Source organism: Meleagris gallopavo, unplaced genomic scaffold (assembly GCF_905368555.1).
Source record: "Meleagris gallopavo unplaced genomic scaffold, MGAL_WU_HG_1.1 scaffold_8, whole genome shotgun sequence".
NCBI lineage: Eukaryota > Metazoa > Chordata > Aves > Galliformes > Phasianidae > Meleagris > Meleagris gallopavo.
This window is the reverse complement of record NW_028147022.1, coordinates 1,378-22,666: the sequence shown is the minus strand read 5'-3', so window position 1 is coordinate 22,666 and position 21,289 is coordinate 1,378. Positions and strand designations below refer to the sequence as shown.

The following is a 21,289-nucleotide window of genomic DNA, read 5'->3' as shown; positions in this document are numbered from 1 at the left end:
CCTGTGTCATCCCGTGGCATCCCGTGTCATCCCGTGTCATCCCGTGGCATCCCGTGTCATCCCGTGTCATCCCGTGTCATCCTGTGTTAGCCAATGTCATCCCGTGGCATCCTGTGTCATCCCGTGTCATCCCGTGGCATCCTGTGTCATCCCGTGTCATCCCGTGGCATCCTGTGTCATCCTGTGTCATCCCGTGTCATCCCGTGGCATCCCGTGTCATCCTGTGGCATCCCGTGGCATCCTGTGTCATCCTGTGTCATCCCGTGGCATCCCGTGTCATCCCGTGGCATCCTGTGTCATCCTGTGTCATCCGTGGCATCCCGTGTCATCCCGTGGCATCCTGTGGCATCCTGTGTCATCCCGTGGCATCCGTGTCATCCCGTGGCATCCCGTGGCATCCCGTGGCATCCTGTGTCACCCTGTGTCATCCCGTGTCATCCTGTGTTAGCCAATGTCATCCCGTGGCATCCTGTGTCATCCTGTGTCATCCCGTGTCATCCCGTGGCATCCTGTGTCATCCCGTGTCATCCCGTGGCATCCCGTGGCATCCTGTGTCATCCCGTGTCATCCTGTGTCATCCCGTGGCATCCCGTGTCATCCCGTGTCATCCCGTGTCATCCCGTGGCATCCCGTGTCATCCTGTGTCATCCCGTGTCATCCTGTGTCATCCCGTGTCATCCCGTGGCATCCCGTGGCATCCCGTGTCATCCTGTGTCATCCCGTGTCATCCCGTGTCATCCTGTGTCATCCCGTGGCATCCCGTGGCATCCGTGTCATCCTGTGTCATCCCGTGTATCCTGTGTCATCCCGTGTCATCCGTGCATCGTGGCATCCGTGGCATCTGTGTATCCTGTGTCATCCGTGTCATCTGTGTTAGCCAATGTCATCCCGTGGCATCCTGTGTCATCCTGTGTCATCCCGTGTCATCCCGTGCATCCTGTGTCATCCGTGTCATCCGTGCATCCCGTGGCATCCTGTGTCAATCCCGTGTCATCCTGTGTCATCCCGTGTCATCCCGTGTCATCCCGTGCATCCCGGGCATCCTGTGTCATCCGTTCATCCTGTGTCATCCCGTGCATCCCGTGTCACCCGTGTCATCCCGTGTCAATCCTGCATCCCGTGTCATCCCGTGGATCCCGTGGCATCCGTGTCATCCTGTGTCATCCGTGTCATCCCGTGTCATCCTGATGTCATCCCGTGGCATCCCGTGCATCCGTGTCATCCGTGTCATCCCAGTTCACCTGTGTCATCCCGGGCATCCGGGCCCTGTGTTAGCCATGTCATCCCACCCCACCCACCCCATCCCATCCAACCCCATCCCAACCCCAATCTCATCCCGTCCCCCATCCCCATCCCCCATCCCATCCCCCATCCCATCCCCACCCCAACCCCAACCCCAATCCACCCCATCCCCATCCCCCAGCCGTCCCCATCCACCCATCCACCCAACCCAACCTCATTCCGCCCCCCACCCCCACCATCCCCATCAACTCCATCCAACCCCAATCCATCCATCCCCATCCGTCCCCCATCCCCATCCTACCCCATCCATCCCACCAACCCCAACCCCAATCCCCACCCACCCCCATCCCCATCCCCATCCCAACCCCCATCCGAACCCAACCCCAATCCCATCCCATCCTCCATCCATCCCAACCCAACCCCAACCCAATCCCCATCCCATCCCCATCCATCCCAAACCAACCCCAACCCCATCCCATCCCATCCTCCATCCATCCCAACCCCAACCCCAACCCCATCCCCATCCCATCCCATCCACCCAACCCCAACCCAATCCCATCCTCCATCCCATCCCAACCCCACCCCAATCCTCATCCCATCCCCATCCCTTTCCCCATCCCATCCCATCCCCCATCCCATCCCAATCCCAACCCCAACCCCAATCCCACCCCATCCCCATCCCATCCCCATCCCCATCCCCATCCCACCCCATCCCCATCCCGTCCCCCATACCAACTCCCATCTCAACCCCAATCCTCATCCCATCCCCCATCCTGTCCCCCATCCCCCATCCTATCCACCATCCCATCCCCACCCCAACCTCAACCCCAATCCCTACCCCATCCCCCATCCCCCATCCCGTCCCCCATTCCAACCCCCATCCCAACCCCAACCCCATCCCATCCCCCATCCCATCCCAACCCAACCCCAATCCCCATCCCATCCTCCATCCCATCCCAACCCCAACCCAAACCTCATCCCACCCCCATCCCCCATCCCATCCCCCATCCCTTTCCCCATCCCATCCCATCCCCCATCCCAATCCCAACCCCAACCCCAACCCCAATCCCACCCCATTCCCACCCCACCCCACCCTCCTCCCCCCACCCACTGCGCGTCCCCCCCCCAGATGAAGGTTTGGGGTCCGGGCCTGGAGCCCACCTTGTCCCCCCTGTGCCCCCCCCCTACCCACCCTGTGTCCTTCCTTGTCCCCCCCGTGCCCCCCCATGTTCCCATAACCCCCACCGCCCCCCATGTCCCACTGTAACCCCCCCATGTCCCCCCCCATGTCCACCCATGTCCCACTGTGGCCCCCCCATTTCCCCCAATGTCCCCCCCATGTCCCCCCCACGTCCCTCTGTGCCCCCCCATATCTCCCCCCAAGTCCCCCCATATCCCCCCCACGTCCCACTGTGACCCCCCATGTCCCCCCCATGTCCCACTGTGACCCCCATGTCCCCCCCATGTCCCCCCCCATGCCCCCCCATATCCCCCCCATGTCCCTCCATGTCCAACTGTGACCCCCCCCGTGTCCCACTGTGCCCCCCCCATGTCCCCCACATCCCTTCCAAATTTCCTCCATGTCCCACTGTGGCCCCCCCATGTCCCCCCCATGTCCCCCCCATGTCCCCCTCATATCCCCCCCATGTCCCTCTGTGCCCCCCCATATCCCCCCCAAGTCCCCCCAATGTCCCCCCCACATCCCACTGTGACCCCCCATGTCCCCCCCACGTCCCCCACCTCCCCTCCTCCATCCCCCTCCCCCCCCCCCCCCGAGGACCCCCCACCCCCAGACCCCCACTACCCACTCCGTGTCCCCTCCCCAGGTGAAGGTTTCCCATAACCCCCCATGTCCCCCATGTCCCACTGTGGCCCCCCCATGTCCCCCCCATGCCCCCCCCATGTCCCTCCATGTCCAACTGTGACCCCCCCTGTGTCCCACTCTGGCCCCCCCATGTCCCCCCATGTCCCCCCCATGTCCCTCTGTGTCCCCCCATATCTCCCCCCAAGTCCCCCCAATGTCCCCCCCACATCCCACTGTGACCCCCCATGTCCCCCCATGTCCCCCCCATGTCCCTCTGTGCCCCCCATATCCCCCCCATGTCCCCCCCATGTCCCCCCCATGTCCCTCTGTGCCCCCCCATATCCCCCCCAAGTCCCCCCAATGTCCCCCCACATCCCACTGTGACCCCCCATGTCCCCCCCACGTCCCCCCACCTCCCCTCCTCCATCCCCCTCCCCCCCCCCCGAGGACCCCCCCGCCCCCACTGACCCCCACTCCGTGTCCCCTCCCAGGTGAAGGTTTCCCATAACCCCCATGTCCCCCCATGTCCCACTGTGGCCCCCCCATGTCCCCCCACATCCCCCCCATGTCCCTCCATGTCCAACTGTGACCCCCCCTGTGTCCCACTGTGCCCCCCCATGTCCCCCACATCCCTTCCAAATTTCCTCCATGTCCCCCATGTCCCCCCATGTCCCCCCCATGTCCCTCTGTGCCCCCCCATATCTCCCCCCATGTCCCCCAATGTCCCCCCCACATCCCACTGTGACCCCCATGTCCCCCCCACATCCCCCCACCTCCTCTCCTCCATCCCCTCCCCCCCCCGAGGACCCCCCCGCCCCCACTGACCCCCACTCCGCGTCCCCCCCCCAGGTGAAGGTTTGGGGTCCGGGCCTGGAGCCCACTGGGGTCATCGTCAACCGCCCCACTGAATTCTGCGTGGACGCCCGCGCTGCCGGCCAGGGGGGGCTGCACATCTATGCACAGGTGGGGGGCAATGGGGGGAGGTGGGGGGCATGGGGGTGGGGGGCGGTGGGGCTGGGGGGGGGTCTGGAGGGGTCTGTGGAGCGTGGGAGGGATCTGGAGGAATCTATGGGGTGTGAAGGGGATTCTGGAGGCAGCTATGGGGTGTAGGGGGGGTCTGGTGGGGTCTATGGGGTGTAGGGGGGGGTCTGGTGGGGTCTATGGGGTGTAGGGGGGGGGATCTGGATTGATCTATGGGGTGTAGGGGGGGGTCTAGTGGGGTCTATGGGGTGTAGGGGGGGGGATCTGGATTGATCTATGGGGTGTAGGGGGGGGGTCTGGTGGGGTCTATGGGGTGTAGGGGGGGGGATCTGGATTGATCTATGGGGTGTAGGAGGGGTCTGGAGGGGTCTATGGGTGTAGGGGGGTCTGGATTGTCTATGGGGTGTAGAGGGGGTCTGGGGGGTCTATGGGGTGTAGGGGAGGATCTGGGGGGGTCTATGGGGTGTAGGAGGGGATCTGGGGGGGTCTATGGGGGGTAGGGGGGGGGATCTGGAGGAATCTATGGGGTGTAGGGGGGGATCTGGGGGGTCTATGGGTGTGGGGGGGATCTGGGGGGTATGGTGTAGGGGGGATCTGGGGGGGTCTATGGGGTGTAGGGGGGGGATCTGGGGGGGTCTATGGGGTGTAGGGGGGATCTATGGGGTGTAGGGGGGGGTCTGGGGGGGAATAAGTGGGGTCTGTGGGATCAGTGGGATGGGGGGTCTGTGGGGATCTATGGGGTCAGTGGGGTTAGTGGGGTGGGGGGCTGTGGGGTGGGAGGGTCTGCGGGGTCAGTGTGGGGGGGTCGGGGGGGGGTCCGTGGGGTGTGGGGGGATCAGTGGGGTGGGTCTGGGGGGCCCTTGTGGGGCTGTTGTGGGGCGGTTATGGGGCTGTTGTGGGGAGGTTGTGGGGCGGTTGTGGGGCGGTTGTGGGGCGGTTATGGGGCTGTTGTGGGGAGGTTGTGGGGCGGTTGTGGGGCGGTTGTGGGGCGGTTGTGGGGCTGTTGTCGGGCTGTTATGGGACTGTTATGGGGCTGTTGTGGGGTGGTTGTGGGGCTGTTGTGGGGCCATTATGGGGCCGTTGTAGGGCTGTTATGGGGCGGCTGTGGGGCCGTTATAGGGTGGCTGCGGGGTGGCTGTGGGGCCGTTGTGGGGTGGCTGTGGGGCGGCTGTGGGGCAGTTGTGGGGCTGTTGTGGGGCCGTTATGGAGCCGTTGTGGGATGGCTGTGGGATGGCTGTGGGGCAGCTGTGGGTGGGTTGCGGGGCGGCTGTGGGGCAGCTGTGCTGGGCTGTGGGGCTGTTGTGGGGTCGTTGTGGGATGGTTGGGGCGGCTGTGGGGCGGCTGTGGGCAGTTGTGGGGCTGTTGTGGGGCTTGTGGGATGGCTGTGGGGCAGCTGTGGGGTGGTTGTGGGGCTGTTATGGAGCCGTTGTGGGACGGCTGTGGGGCGGCTGTGGGGCGGCTGTGGGGCAGCTGTGGGGCGGCTGTGGGGCGGCTGTGGGGCAGTTGTGGGGCTGTTGTGGGGCCGTTGTGGGATGGCTGTGGGGCTGTTGTGGGGCTGTTGTGGGATGGTTTGGGGCGGCTGTGGGGCGGCTGTGGGGCTGTTGTGGGGCCGTTGTGGGATGGCTGTGGGGCGGCTGTGGGGCAGTTGTGGGGCTGTTGTGGGTCTGTTGTGGGGCCGTTATGGAGCCGCTGTGGGGAGGCTGTGGGGCGGCTGTGGGGCGGCTGTGGGGAGGCTGTGGGGCAGCTGTGGGGCGGCTGTGGGATGGTTTGGGGCAGCTGTGGGGCGGTTGTGGGGCGGCTGTGGGGTGGCTGTGGGGTGGCTGTGGGGCCGTTATGGGACCGTTTTGGGGAGGCTGTGGGGTGGCTGTGGGGCGGCTGCGGGGCGGCTGTGGGGAGGCTGTGGGGAGGCTGTGCGGCAGCTGTGGGGAGGCTGTGGGGCGGCTGTGGGGAGGCTGTGGGGTCGTTATGGGGCTGTTGTGGGATGGTTTGGGGCGGCTGTGGGGCGGCTGTGGGGCTGTTATGGAGCCGTTGTGGGATGGTGTGGGGCGGCTGTGGGGTGGCTGTGGGGCTGTTATGGAGCCGTTGTGGGGCGGCTGTGGGGCAGCTGTGGGGCGGCTGTGGGGCGGCTGTGGGTCTGTTGTGGGGCGTTTATGGAGCCGTTGTGGGCGGCTGTGGGGCGGCTGTGTGGGCGGCTGTGGGGCGGCTGTGGGTCTGTTGTGGGCTGTTATGGAGCCGTTGTGGGACGGCTGTGGGGCGGTTGGGGCGGCTGTGGGTCTGTTGTGGGGCTGTTATGGAGCCGTTGTGGGATGGCTGTGGGGCAGCTGTGGGGCGGCTGTGGGGCGTTGTGGGAGGTTATGGGCCGTCTGTGGGGGGTGTGGGCGTCTGTGGGGCAGCTGTGGGGCGGCTGTGGGGCGTTATGAGCGTTGTGGGAGGCTGTGGGGCGGCTGTGGGGCGGCTGTGGGGCGGCTGTGTGGCAGCTGTGGGGCGCTGTGGGGCGGTTGTGGGGCAGCTGGGGCTGTGTGGGACTGTTATGGAGCCGTTGTGGGGTGGCTGTGGGGCAGCTGTGGGGCGGCTGTGGGGCGTCTGTGGGAGGTGGGCGTTTGGGGCGGCTGTGGGGTCTGTGGGCAGCTTGGGCGGCTTTGGGCTGTTTGGCTTTTGGGCGGCTGTGGGGCGGCTGTGGGGCGGCTGTGGGGCGTGTGTGGCAGCTGTGGGGCGGCTGTGGGGCGGTGTGGGCAGCTGTGTGGCGCTGCGCAGGACGCCGAGGGCTGCCCGGTGGACGTGGCAGTGAAGGACAACGGGGACGGAACGTTCAGCTGCCGCTACGTCCCCAGCAAGGCCATCAAACACACCTTCAGCATCACGTGGGGCGGCTCTAGCGTCCCGCGGAGCCCCTGCAGGGTCCGTGCTGCCCGGCGGGGGGGGTGGGGTGGGGGGGGGGGGAGGGGGTGTGGGGTGTGGGGTGGCTATGGGGTGGGGGGGGGGGAGGGGGTGTGGGGTGTGGGGTGTGGGGTGGCTATGGGGTGGGGGGGGGGGGAGGGGGAGCGGAGGCCCTGCAGGGTCCGTGCTGCCCGGCGGGGGGGGCTGTGGGGTGGGGGGGGGGGGAGGGGGAGGGGGTGTGGGTGGTGTGGGGTGTGGGGTGGCTATTTGGGGGTGGGGGGTGGCTATGGGGTGGGGGGTGGGGGGGGGTGGGGGGTGAGAGGGAGCGGAGCCCCTGCAGGGTCCGTGCTGCCCGGCGGGGGGGCTGTGGGGTGTGGGGGGGGGGAGGGGGTGTGGGGTGGTATTGGGGGTGGGGGGTGGCTATGGGGGTGGGGGGGGGGGGGGAGGTGGGGGGGGGGGTGAGAGGGAGTGGAGACCCTGCCGGGTCCGTGCTGCCCGGCAGGGGGGGCTGTGGGGGGGGGGGGGGGAGGGGTGGGGGGTGTGGGGTGAGAGGGAGTGGAGACCCTGCCGGGTCCGTGCTGCCCGGCAGGGGGGGCTATGGGGTGGGGGGGGGGGGGAGGGGGTGTGGTGGGGTAGTGGGGTGGCTATGGGGTGGGTGTGGGGTGAGGGGGAGCGGAGGCCCTGCAGGGTCCGTGCTGCCCGGCGGGGGGGGTGTGGTGGGGGGGGGGGGAGGGGGTGGGGGGTGGGGGTGAGAGGGAGTGGAGACCCTGCCGGGTCCGTGCTGCCCGGCAGGGGGGCTATGGGGTGGGGGGGGGGAGGGTGGGGGGGGTTGGGTGTGGGGTGGCTATGGGGTGGGGTGGGGTGGTGAGGGGGAGCGGAGGCCCTGCAGGGTCCATGCTGCCCGGCGGGGGGGACTGTGGGGTGGGGGGGGGGAGGGGGTGTGGGGTGTGGGGTGTGGGGTGGCTATGGGGTGGTGGGGGGGGGAGGGGGAGCGGAGGCCCTGCAGGGTCCGTGCTGCCCGGCGGGGGGGCTGTGGGGTGGGGGGGGGGAGGGGGTGTGGGGTGGTTATTTGGGGGTGGGGGGTGGCTATGGGGTGGGGGGTGGGGGGGGGTGGGGGTGAGAGGGAGCGGAGCCCCTGCAGGGTCCGTGCTGCCCGGCGGAGGGGGCTATGGGGTGGGGGGGGGAGGGGGTGGGGGGTGGGGTGGCTATGGGGTGGGGTGGGGGGTGGGGGTGGGGTGGGGGTGAGGGGGAGCGGAGACCCTGCCGGGTCCGTGCTGCCTGGCGGGGGGGGCTATGGGGTGGGGGGGGGGTGGCTATGGGTTGGGGGGTGGGGGGCAGGTGGGGAGGGTGGCTATGGGGTGGGGGGAGTGGGGGGTGGAGTGGCTATGGGGTGGGGGGTGGGGGGGGTGGGTTGTGGGGTGGCTATGGGGTGGGGCTGTAGGGTGGCTATGGGGTGGGGGTGGTGGGTGGCTATGTGGTGTTAATGGTGTGGGGTGGCTATGGGGTGGGGGGTGGCTGGGAGTTGTGGGGTGGCAATGGGGTGGGGGGTTGAGGGTGGCTGGGGGATGTGGGGTGGCAGTAGAGTGTGGGGAGCAGAGGTGGGGTGGGGGGCTGTGGGGGTGGCAATGGGGTGGCTATGGGGTGACTATGGGATGAGGGGTTGTGGGGTGGCAATGGGGTGGGGAGGGTGGGGGGTGGGGGGTGAGTTGTGGGGTGACAATGCAGTGGGGGGTGGCTGGGGGATGTGGGGTGGCAATGGGGTGGGGGTTGGGGGGTGGCTATGGGGTGGGGGGGCTGGGGGATGTGGGGTGACATTGGGGTGGGGGGGCAGATGTAGGGTGACGTTGGGGTGTGGGGCAGCTATGGGGTGTAGAGTTGTGGGGTGGCACTGGAGGGTGGGGCAGCTGGGGGGTGGGGGGATGTGGGGTGACTGTGGAGTGTGGGATGTGGGGCAGCTGTGGGGCAGCACTGGGATGGGGGGCTGTGGGTGGCATTGGGGTGTGGGGCAGCAGTGGGGTGGATTTCTGGGGCACACAGATCTGTGGGTCCCGTGGATCTATGGGTCCCGTGGATCTATGGGGCACGGGGATCTATGGGGCATGGAGATCTATAGGGCATGGGGATTTATAGGGCATGGGGATCTATGGGGCATGGGGATCTCTGGGTCCCACGGCTGGATCTGTGGGTCCTGTGGATCTATGGGGCACGAGGATCTGTGGGGCACAGGGATCTATGGGGCACGGGGGTCTGTGGGTCCCATGGTTCCGTGTGCCCACGGCTGGATCTGTGGGTCCTGTGGATCTATGGGGCACGGGGATCTGTGAGGCACACGCATCTATGGGTCCCACGGATCTGTGGGGCACGGGGAGCTGCGGGTCCTGTGGGGCTGCGGGTCCCTTGGCTGCGCGGTGCTGACGGACGGCGCCCCCTGCAGGTGAGCGTTGGTGAGGGCAGCCACCCCGGGCGGGTCCGCGTCTACGGGCCGGGCGTGGAGCGGGCCGGGCTGAGCGCCGGGGAGCCGACCTACTTCACTGTGGACTGCAGCGACGCCGGGCAAGGTGACGGCGCACGGCGACACACCGCGATACGTAGCGATACGTAGCGACACACAGCCCCCCATAGCGACACACCGTGATACACAGCGACACACAGCGACACACAGCCCCCCATAGCGACACACCGCGATACACAGCGATACACAGCGACACACAGCGACACACAGCCCCCCATAGCGACACACCGCGATACATAGCGGTACGTAGCGATACACAGCAACACACAGCGACACACAGCGCCCCATAGCGACACACCGTGATACACAGCGATATGTAGCGCCCCATAGCGACACACCGCGATACACAGCGATACACAGCGACACACAGCCCCCCATAGCGACACACCGCGATACGTAGCGATACACAGCGACACACAGCCCCCCATAGCGACACACCGCGATACACAGCGATACGTAGCGACACACAGCCCCCCATAGCGACACACCGCGATACACAGCGACACACAGCGCCCCATAGCGACACACCGCGATACACAGTGACACACAGCGACACACCGTGATACGTAGCGATACACAGTGACACACAGCGCCCCATAGCGACACACCGCGATACACAGCGATACGTAGCGATATGTAGCGCCCCATAGCGACACACCGCGATACACAGCGATACACAGCGACACACCGTGATACGTAGCGATACACAGCGACACACAGCGCCCCATAGCGACACACCGCGATACACAGCGACACACAGCGCCCCATAGCGACACACAGCGACACACCGCGATACACAGCGACACACAGCGCCCCATAGCGACACACCGCGATACACAGCGCCCCATAGCGACACACAGCGATACACAGCGACACACAACGATACACAGCGCCCCATAGCGACACACCGCAATACACAGCGATACACAGCGACACACAGCGACACACAGCGACACACAGCGCCCCATAGCGACACACCGCGATACACAGCGACACACAGCGACACACAGCGACACACAGCGCCCCATAGCGACACACCGTGATACACAGCGACACACAGTGACACACAGCCCCCATAGCGACACACCGCGATACACAGCGATACACAGCGACACACAGCGACACACAGCCCCCCATAGCGACACACGCGATACATAGCGGTACGTAGCGATACACAGCAACACACAGCGACACACAGCGCCCCATAGCGACACACCGTATACACAGCGATAGCGCCCCATAGCGACACACCGCGATACACAGCGATACACAGCGACACACAGCGCCCCATAGCGACACACCGCGATACGTAGCGATACACAGCGACACACAGCGCCCCATAGCGACACACCGCAATACACAGCGATACACAGCGACACACAGCGCCCCATAGCGACACACCGCGATACACAGCGATACACAGCGACACACAGCGCCCCATAGCGACACACCGCGATACGTAGCGATACACAGCGACACACAGCCCCCATAGCGACACACCGCGATACACAGCGATACACAGCGACACACAGCCCCCCATAGCGACACACCGCGATACGTAGCGATACACAGCGACACACAGCCCCCCATAGCGACACACCGCGATACACAGCGATACGTAGCGACACACAGCCCCCATAGCGACACACCGCGATACACAGCGACACACAGCGCCCCATAGCGACACACCGCGATACACAGTGACACACAGCGACACACCGTGATACGTAGCGATACACAGTGACACACAGCGCCCCATAGCGACACACCGCGATACACAGCGATACGTAGCGATATGTAGCGCCCCATAGCGACACACCGCGATACACAGCGATACACAGCGACACACCGTGATACGTAGCGATACACAGCGACACACAGCGCCCCATAGCGACACACCGCGATACACAGCGACACACAGCGCCCCATAGCGACACACAGCGACACACCGCGATACACAGCGACACACAGCGCCCCATAGCGACACACCGCGATACACAGCGCCCCATAGCGACACACAGCGATACACAGCGACACACAACGATACACAGCGCCCATAGCGACACACCGCAATACACAGCGATACACAGCGACACACAGCGACACACAGCGACACACAGCGCCCCATAGCGACACACCGCGATACACAGCGACACACAGCGCCCCATAGCGACACACCGCGATACACAGCGACACACAGCCCCCCATAGCGACACACAGTGACACACAGCGCCCCATAGCGACACACAGCGCCCCATAGCGACACACCGCGATACACAGCGACACACAGTGACACACAGCCCCCCATAGCGACACACAGCGACACACAGCGCCCCATAGCGACACACAGCCCCCCATAGCGACACACCGCGATACACAGCGACACACAGCGCCCCATAGCGACACACAGCGATACACAGTGATACACAGCCCATAACCCCACACAACCCCACACAACCCCATACAATCCCCTGTAGCCCCCAATAACCCACACACCCCCACACAATTCTCTATAACCCCCTTAAACCCACACAACCCCACACAACCCCTATAACCCCACACAACCCCACAAACCCCATACAATCCTCTATAACCCCCTATAACCCCACATAACCCACACAAACCCATACAACCCACACAACCACATACAATCCTCTATAACCCCCAATAACCCCACACAACCCCATACAGTCCCCTATAACCGCAATAACCCACACAACCCCATACAATCCCCTATAACCCCCAATAACCCCACACAACCCCATATAACCCCACACACCCCCACACAACCCCATATAACCCCACACACCCCCATACAACCCCATATAACCCACACACCCCCACACAACCCCATATAACCCCACACAACCCCACACAACCCCATACAACCCCCTATAACCGCTGGTGCCCCCTGCAGGCGATGTCAGCATCGGCATTAAGTGCAGCCATAACCCCACACAACCCCATATAACCTCCTATAACCCCATACAACCCCCTATAACCGCTGGTGCCCCTGCAGGCGATGTGAGCATCGGCATTAAGTGCAGCCCATAACCCCATATAACCCCACACAACCCCATATAACCCCATACAACCCCCTATAACCCCATACAACCCCCTATAACCGCTGGTGCCCCCTGCAGGCGATGTGAGCATCGGCATTAAGTGCAGCCCATAACCCCATATAACCCCACACAACCCCATATAACCCCACACAACCCCTATAACCCATACAACCCCTATAACCGCCGGTGCCCCCCGCAGGCGATGTCAGCATCGGCATTAAGTGCAACCCATAACCCCACACAGCCCCACGCAACCCACACAATCCCCTATAACTCCCCATACAATGCTCTATAACCCCCTTTACCCCCTATAACCCCACACAACCCCACACAACCCCATATAACCCCATACAACCCTCTATAACCCCAAACAACCGCCTATAACCGCTGGTGCCCCCTGCAGGCAATGTCAGCATCGGCATTAAGTGCAGCCCATAACCCCACACAACCCCACACAACCCATATAACCCCACACAACCCCACACAACCCCATATAACCCCACACAACCCCACACAACCCCATATAACCCCACACAACCCCACACAATCCCTATAACTCCCTATAATCCCCTGTGCCCCCGCAGGCGATGTCAGCATCGGCATTAAGTGCAGCCCATAACCCCACACAACCCCATATAACCCCACACAACCCCACACAACCCCATATAACCCCACACAACCCCATATAACCCCACACAACCCCACACAACCCATATAACCCCACACAACCCCATACAACCCCATATAACCCCATACAACCCCCTATAACCGCCGGTGCCCCCTGCAGGCAATGTGAGCATCGGCATTAAGTGCAGCCCATAACCCCACACAACCCCATATAACCCCACACAACCCCATATAACCCTACACAACCCCACACAACCCCATACAACCCCATATAACCCCATACAACCCCCTATAACCGCTGGTGCCCCTGCAGGCGATGTGAGCATCGGCATTAAGTGCAGCCCATAACCCCACACAACCCCACACAATCCCCTATAACTCCCTATAACCGCTGGTGCCCCTGCAGGCGATGTGAGCATCGGCATTAAATGCAGCCCATAACCCCACACAACCCCATATAACCCCACACAACCCACACAACCCCATATAACCCCACACAACCCCACACAACCCCATATAACCCCATACAACCCCTATAACCGCTGGTGCCCCTGCAGGCGATGTGAGCATCGGCATTAAGTGCAGCCCATAACCCCACACAACCCACACAACCCCATATAACCCCACACAACCCCATACAACCCCATATAACCCCATACAACCCCCTATAACCGCTGGTGCCCCCTGCAGGCGATGTGAGCATCGGCATTAAGTGCAGCCCATAACCCCACACAACCCCATATAACCCCACACAACCCCACACAACCCCATATAACCCCACACAACCCATACAACCCCTATAACCCCATACAACCCCCTTAACCGCCGGTGCCCCCTGCAGGCGATGTGAGCATCGGCATTAAGTGCAGCCCATAACCCCACACAACCCCATATAACCCCACACAACCCACACAACCCATATAACCCCACACAACCCCACACAACCCATACAACCCCTATAACCGCTGGTGCCCCCTGCAGGCGATGTCAGCATCGGCATTAAGTGCAGCCATAACCCCACACAACCCATATAACCCACACATCCCCACACAACCCATATAACCCACACAACCCCATATAACCCCACACAACCCCATACAACCCCTATAACCCCACACAACCCCATATAACCCACACAACCCACACAACCCCATACAACCCCATATAACCCCATACAACCCCCTATAACCGCTGGTGCCCCTGCAGGCGATGTGAGCATCGGCATTAAGTGCAGCCCATAACCCCACACAACCCATATAACCCCACACAACCCCACACAACCCCATATAACCCATATAACCCCATACAACCCCCTATAACGCTGGTGCCCCTGCAGGCGGGGGGCCAGCAACCCCACCATCCCCTATAACTCCCATTACAGAGCTCTATAACCCCTTACCCCCATAACCCCAACAACCCCACAACCCCATAAACCCCATACAACCCCTATAACCCCAACACGCTATAACCGCTGGGCCACCTGCAGGCAATGTCCCGCATCGGCATTAAGTAGCCCCATAACCCCACACAACCCCAAAACCCCATATAACCCCAAAACCCACACACCCCATATAACCCCACCAACACAACCCATATAACCCACACAACCCACACAATCCCCTATAACTCCTATAATCCTGTGCCCCGAGGCGATGTCAGATCGGCATTAAGTGCAGCCATAACCCACAAACCCATATACCCACACACCCCACACAACCCCATATAACCCACACAACCCTAAACCCACACAACCCCAACAACCCATATAACCCACAACCATACAACCATATAACCCATACAACCCTATAACGCGGTGCCCTGCAGGCATGTGAGCATCGCATTAAGTGCCATAACCCCACACAACCATATAACCCACAAACCATATAACCCTACACAACCCACACAACCCATACACCATATAACCCATACAACCCTATACGCTGGTGCCCTGCAGGCGATGTGAGCATCGGCATTAAGTGCAGCCATACCACACAACCCACACAATCCCCTATAACCTATAACGCTGGTGCCCTGCAGGCGATGTGGCATCGGCATTAAATGAGCCCTAACCCACACAACCATATAACCCAAACCACAACCCCTATACCACACAACCCACACACCCATATACCCATACACCCTATAACGTGGTGCCCCTGCAGGCGATGTGAGCATCGCATTAAGTGCAGCCCTAACCACACACCACACAACCCATATAACCCACAAACCCATAAACCCTTACCCATACAACCCTATAACGCTGGTGCCCTGCAGGCGATGTGAGCATCGGCATTAGTGCAGCCATACCACACAACCCATAAACCCACACAACCACACACCCATATAACCCACACAACCCCATCACCCATACCCATCACCCTACGCGTGCCGCAGGCGATGTGGCATCGCATTAGTGCGCCCAAACCCACAACCCATACCCACACAACCCAACCATATACAAAACCCACAAACCCTCACCCTATAACCTGGTGCCCTGCAGCGATGTCAGTCGCATTAAGTGCAGCCATAACCACACACCATATAACCCCACACCCACACAACCCATATAACCCACACAACCCTTACCACAACCTACAACCCTATAACCCCCACACCCATATAACCCCAAACCACACAACCCATAACCATAACCCATACAACCCCTTAACTGGTGCCTGAGGCGATGTGAGCATCGGCATTAAGTGCAGCCATACCACAAACCATATACCCACAAACCCACACAACCCTATAACCATATACCATACAACCCTATAACGTGGTGCCCTGCAGGCGATGTGAGTCGCATTAGTCCCATAACCACACACCAAACCCATTAACCCACAAACCCACACCCTTACCATAAACCCTTACTGGTGCCCGCAGCGATTGCTCGCTAGGAGCTACCTTACCAAAACCATTAACCACAAACCTATACCTACCTAAGGGTGCCTGCAGGCGATGTGTGGATAATGCAGCCATACCATACCAAACCTTACCACACACCTATACCTCAACCCTAACCGTGCCCGAGCGATGTCGATGCATTAAGTGCACATACCCCAACAGCCCCACGCAACCCCACACAATCCCTATAACTCCCATACAATGCTCTATAACCCCTTTACCCCCTATAACCCCACACAACCCCACACAACCCATATAACCCCATACAACCCTCTATAACCCCAAACAACCGCCTATAACCGCTGGTGCCCCCTGCAGGCAATGTCAGCATCGGCATTAAGTGCAGCCCATAACCCCACACAACCCCACACAACCCCATATAACCCCACACAACCCCACACAACCCCATATAACCCACACAACCCCACACAACCCCATATAACCCCACACACCCCACACAATCCCTATAACTCCCTATAATCCCCTGTGCCCCCCGCAGGCGATGTCAGCATCGGCATTAAGTGCAGCCCATAACCCCACACAACCCCATATAACCCCACACAACCCCACACAACCCCATATAACCCCACACAACCCCATATAACCCACACAACCCCACACAACCCCATATAACCCACACAACCCCATACAACCCATATAACCCATACAACCCCTATAACCGCCGGTGCCCCTGCAGGCAATGTGAGCATCGGCATTAAGTGCAGCCCATAACCCCACACAACCCCATATAACCCCACACAACCCCATATAACCCTACACAACCCACACAACCCCATACAACCCCATATAACCCCATACAACCCCTATAACCGCTGGTGCCCCTGCAGGCGATGTGAGCATCGGCATTAAGTGCAGCCCATAACCCCACACAACCCCACACAATCCCTATAACTCCCTATAACGCTGGTGCCCCCTGCAGGCGATGTGAGCATCGGCATTAAATGCAGCCCATAACCCCACACAACCCCATATAACCCCACACAACCCCACACAACCCCATATAACCCACACAACCCCACACAACCCCATATAACCCCATACAACCCCTATAACCGCTGGTGCCCCCTGCAGGCGATGTGAGCATCGGCATTAAGTGCAGCCCATAACCCCACACAACCCCACACAACCCCATATAACCCCACACAACCCCATACAACCCCATATAACCCCATACAACCCCCTATAACCGCTGGTGCCCCCTGCAGGCGATGTGAGCATCGGCATTAGTGCAGCCATAACCCCACACAACCCCATATAACCCCACACAACCCCACACAACCCATATAACCCCACACAACCCCATACAACCCCATATAACCCCATACAACCCCCTATAACCGCCGGTGCCCCCTGCAGGCGATGTGAGCATCGGCATTAAGTGCAGCCCATAACCCCACACAACCCCATATAACCCACACAACCCCACACAACCCCATATAACCCCACACAACCCCACACAACCCCATACAACCCCCTATAACCGCTGGTGCCCCCTGCAGGCGATGTCAGCATCGGCATTAAGTGCAGCCCATAACCCCACACAACCCCATATAACCCCACACATCCCCACACAACCCCATATAACCCCACACAACCCCATATAACCCCACACAACCCCATACAACCCCCTATAACCCCACACAACCCCATATAACCCCACACAACCCCACACAACCCCATACAACCCCATATAACCCCATACAACCCCCTATAACCGCTGGTGCCCCCTGCAGGCGATGTGAGCATCGGCATTAAGTGCAGCCCATAACCCCATATAACCCCATACAACCCCCTATAACCGCTGGTGCCCCCTGCAGGCGATGTGAGCATCGGCATTAAGTGCAGCCCCGCTCAGCCCGGCGCGGCAGAGGCCGACCTGGATTTCACCATCATTAAGAACGACAACGACACGTTCACCGTCAAGTACACCCCGCCGTGCGCCGGCCTGCTCACCATCATGGTGCTCTTCGGGACGCAGGTACCGCTGCCGCCGCAGCTCACCGCCACTGCCGCCATTGGCACCGCAGCTCACCATCATTGACACCACAGCTCACCAGCACTGCCACCATTGGCACCGCAGCTCACCATCATTGACACCACAGCTCACCAGCACTGACACCACAGCTCACCTCCACTGCCGCCTTTGGCACCACAGCTCACCGCCATTGACACCACAGCTCACCAGCATTCGCACCACATCTCACCAGCATTGGCACCACAGCTCACCATCATTGACACCACAGCTCACCACCATTGGCACCACAGCTCACCATCATTGACACCACAGCTCACCATCATCGGCACCACAGCTCACCAGCACTGCCGCCATTGGCACCACAGCTCACCATCATTGACACCACAGCTCACCAGCACTGCCGCCATTGGCACCGCAGCTCACCATCATTGGCACCACAGCTCACCAGCATTGACACCACAGCTCACCAGCACTGCCGCCATTGGCACCGCAGCTCACCATCATTGGCACCACAGCTCACCAGCATTGACACCACAGCTCACCAGCACTGCCGCCATTGGCACCGCAGCTCACCATCATTGGCACCACAGCTCACCAGCATTGGCACCACAGCTCACCATCATTGACACCACAGCTCACCATCATTGGCACCACAGCTCACCACTATTGACACCACAGCTCACCACTATTGGCACCACAGCTCACCATCATTGGCACCACAGCTCACCAGCATTGGCACCACAGCTCACCAGCATTGACACCACAGCTCACCACCATTGGCACCACAGCTCACCATCATTGGCACCACAGCTCACCACCATTGGCACCGCAGCTCACCATCATTGACACCACAGCTCACCACCATTGGCACCACAGCTCACCATCATTGACACCACAGCTCACCACCATTGGCACCACAGCTCACCAGCATTGGCACCACAGCTCACCACTATTGGCACCACAGCTCACCACCATTGACACCACAGCTCACCAGCATTGGCACCACAGCTCACCATCATTGACACCACAGCTCACCACCATTGGCACCACAGCTCACCTCATTGGCACCACAGCTCACCAGCATTGGCACCACAGCTCACCATCATTGGCACCACAGCTCACCATCATTGGCACCACAGCTCACCAGCATTGGCACCACAGCTCACCATCATTGGCACCACAGCTCACCATCATTGGCACCACAGCTCACCACCATTGGCACCACAGCTCACCACTATTGGCACCACAGCTCACCATCATTGGCACCACAGCTCACCATCATTGGCACCACAGCTCACCACTATTGGCACCACAGCTCACCATCATTGACACCACAGCTCACCACCATTGGCACCACAGCTCACCATCATTGGCACCACAGCTCACCATCATTGACACCACAGCTCACCATCATTGGCACCACAGCTCACCACTATTGGCACCACAGCTCACCATCATTGGCACCACAGCTCACCATCATTGGCACCACAGCTCACCACCATTGGCACCACAGCTCACCACTATTGGCACCACAGCTCACCATCATTGGCACCACAGCTCACCATCATTGGCACCACAGCTCACCAGCACTGCCGCCATTGGCACCACAGCTCACCAGCACTGACACCACAGCTCACCACCATTGGCACCACAGCTCACCGCCACTGCCGCCATTGGCACCACAACTGACCATCAATGGCACCACAGCTCACCAGCACTGCTGCCATTGGCACCACAGCTCACCAGCACTGACACCAGTGGCACCACAGCTCACCATTGTCACAGTTGTTGCTGTCACTGTCCCTGTCCCATGGGTGTCCCTATAGGTGCCCGTCCCTATGGGTTCCCCATCCCTATGGGTTCCTCATCCCTATGGGTTCCCCCATCCCTATGGGTTCCCCATCCCTATGGGTTCCCCATCCCTATGGGTTCCCCATCCCTATGGGTTCCTCATCCCTACGGGTTCCCCCATCTCTATGGGTTCCTCATCCCTATGGGTTCCCCATCCCTATGGGTTCCCCATCCCTATGGGTTCCCCATCCCTATGGGTTCCCCCATCCCTATGGGTTCCCCATCCCTATGGGTTCCCCCATCCCTATGGGTTCCTCATCCCTATGGGTTCCCCCATCCCTATGGGTTCCCCATCCCTATGGGTTCCTCTATTCCCTCTTGGTTCCCCATCCCTATGGTTCCCATCCCTATGAGTTCCCCATCCCTATGGGTTCCCCCATCCCTATGGGTTCCCCATCCCTATGGGTTCCTCATCCCTATGGGTTCCCCCATCCCTATGGTTCCTCATCCTATGGGTTCCCCCATCCCTATGGGTTCCCCATCGGTTCCTCATCCCTATGGTTCCCCCATCCCTATGGGTTCCCCATCCCTATGGGTTCCATCCCTATGGGTTCCCCATCCCTATGGGTTCCCCCATCCCTATGAGTTCCCCATCCCTATGGGTTCCCCCATCCATGTCCCATCCCTATGGTTCCCACATGGTTCCCCATCCCTGGTTTCTCCATCCCGTAGGTTCATGGGTGCCCCATCCCTATGGGTGTCCCTATGGGTTCCCTCATCCCTATGGGTTCCCCATCTCTATGGGTTCCTCCAGCCCTATGGGTGCCCCTATGGGATCCCCACCCCTATGGGTGTCCCTATGGGATCCCCACCCCTATGGGTGCCCCTATGGGATCCCACCCCCTATGGGTGTCCCTACGGATTCCCGGTCCCTGTGGGTGCCCCCATGGGTGTCCCTGTGGGTGTCTGTGGGTTCCCAGCCCTACCTGCGCCCCATGGCCCCGTTGTTCCCCCAGGAGCTGCCCTGCAGCCCTTTCCGTATCACGGTGGCCCCGGCCCACGACAGCAGCAAAGTGCGGGCGGAGGGGCCTGGAATCAGCCGCACCGGTCAGTGCCTGGGGGTGGGGTCACTGGGGGTCAATGTGGGTCACTGGGGGTCACTGGGGGTCAATGCAGTTCACTAGGGGTCACTGGGGCTCAATGTGGGTCACTGGGAGTCACTGGGGGTCAATGCAGGTCAGTGGGGGTCAATGTGGGTCACTAGGGGTCACTGGGGTCACTGGGGGTCAATGCAGTTCACTAGGGGTCACTGGGGTCAATGCAGGTCACTGGGGGTCAATGTGGGTCACTGGGGGTCACAGCGGGTCACTGTGGGTCACTGTGGGTCACTGGGGGTCAATGCAGGTCGCTGGGGCTCAATGTGGGTCACTGGGGGTCACTGGGGGTCAATGCAGGTCAGTGGGGGTCAATGTGGGTCACTAGGGGTCACT

General features: G+C 61.3%; 1 protein-coding gene across 1 annotated transcript in view; it reads left to right on the top strand.

Annotated features, from left to right (window-relative positions):
* The window catches only part of LOC104917062 (filamin-C-like), a 66,022-nt gene extending 45,024 nt beyond the window's left edge, over positions 1-20,998 (top strand). Inside the window, 5 exon segments of the mRNA XM_085215180.1 lie at positions 3,896-4,009; positions 6,782-6,925; positions 9,339-9,462; positions 17,851-18,011; positions 20,816-20,998. Of these exon segments, the coding sequence (XP_085071306.1) occupies positions 3,896-4,009; positions 6,782-6,925; positions 9,339-9,462; positions 17,851-18,011; positions 20,816-20,983 (711 nt within the window). The 3' untranslated portion in view covers positions 20,984-20,998.
* Positions 20,999-21,289: the final 291 nt, after the last annotated feature.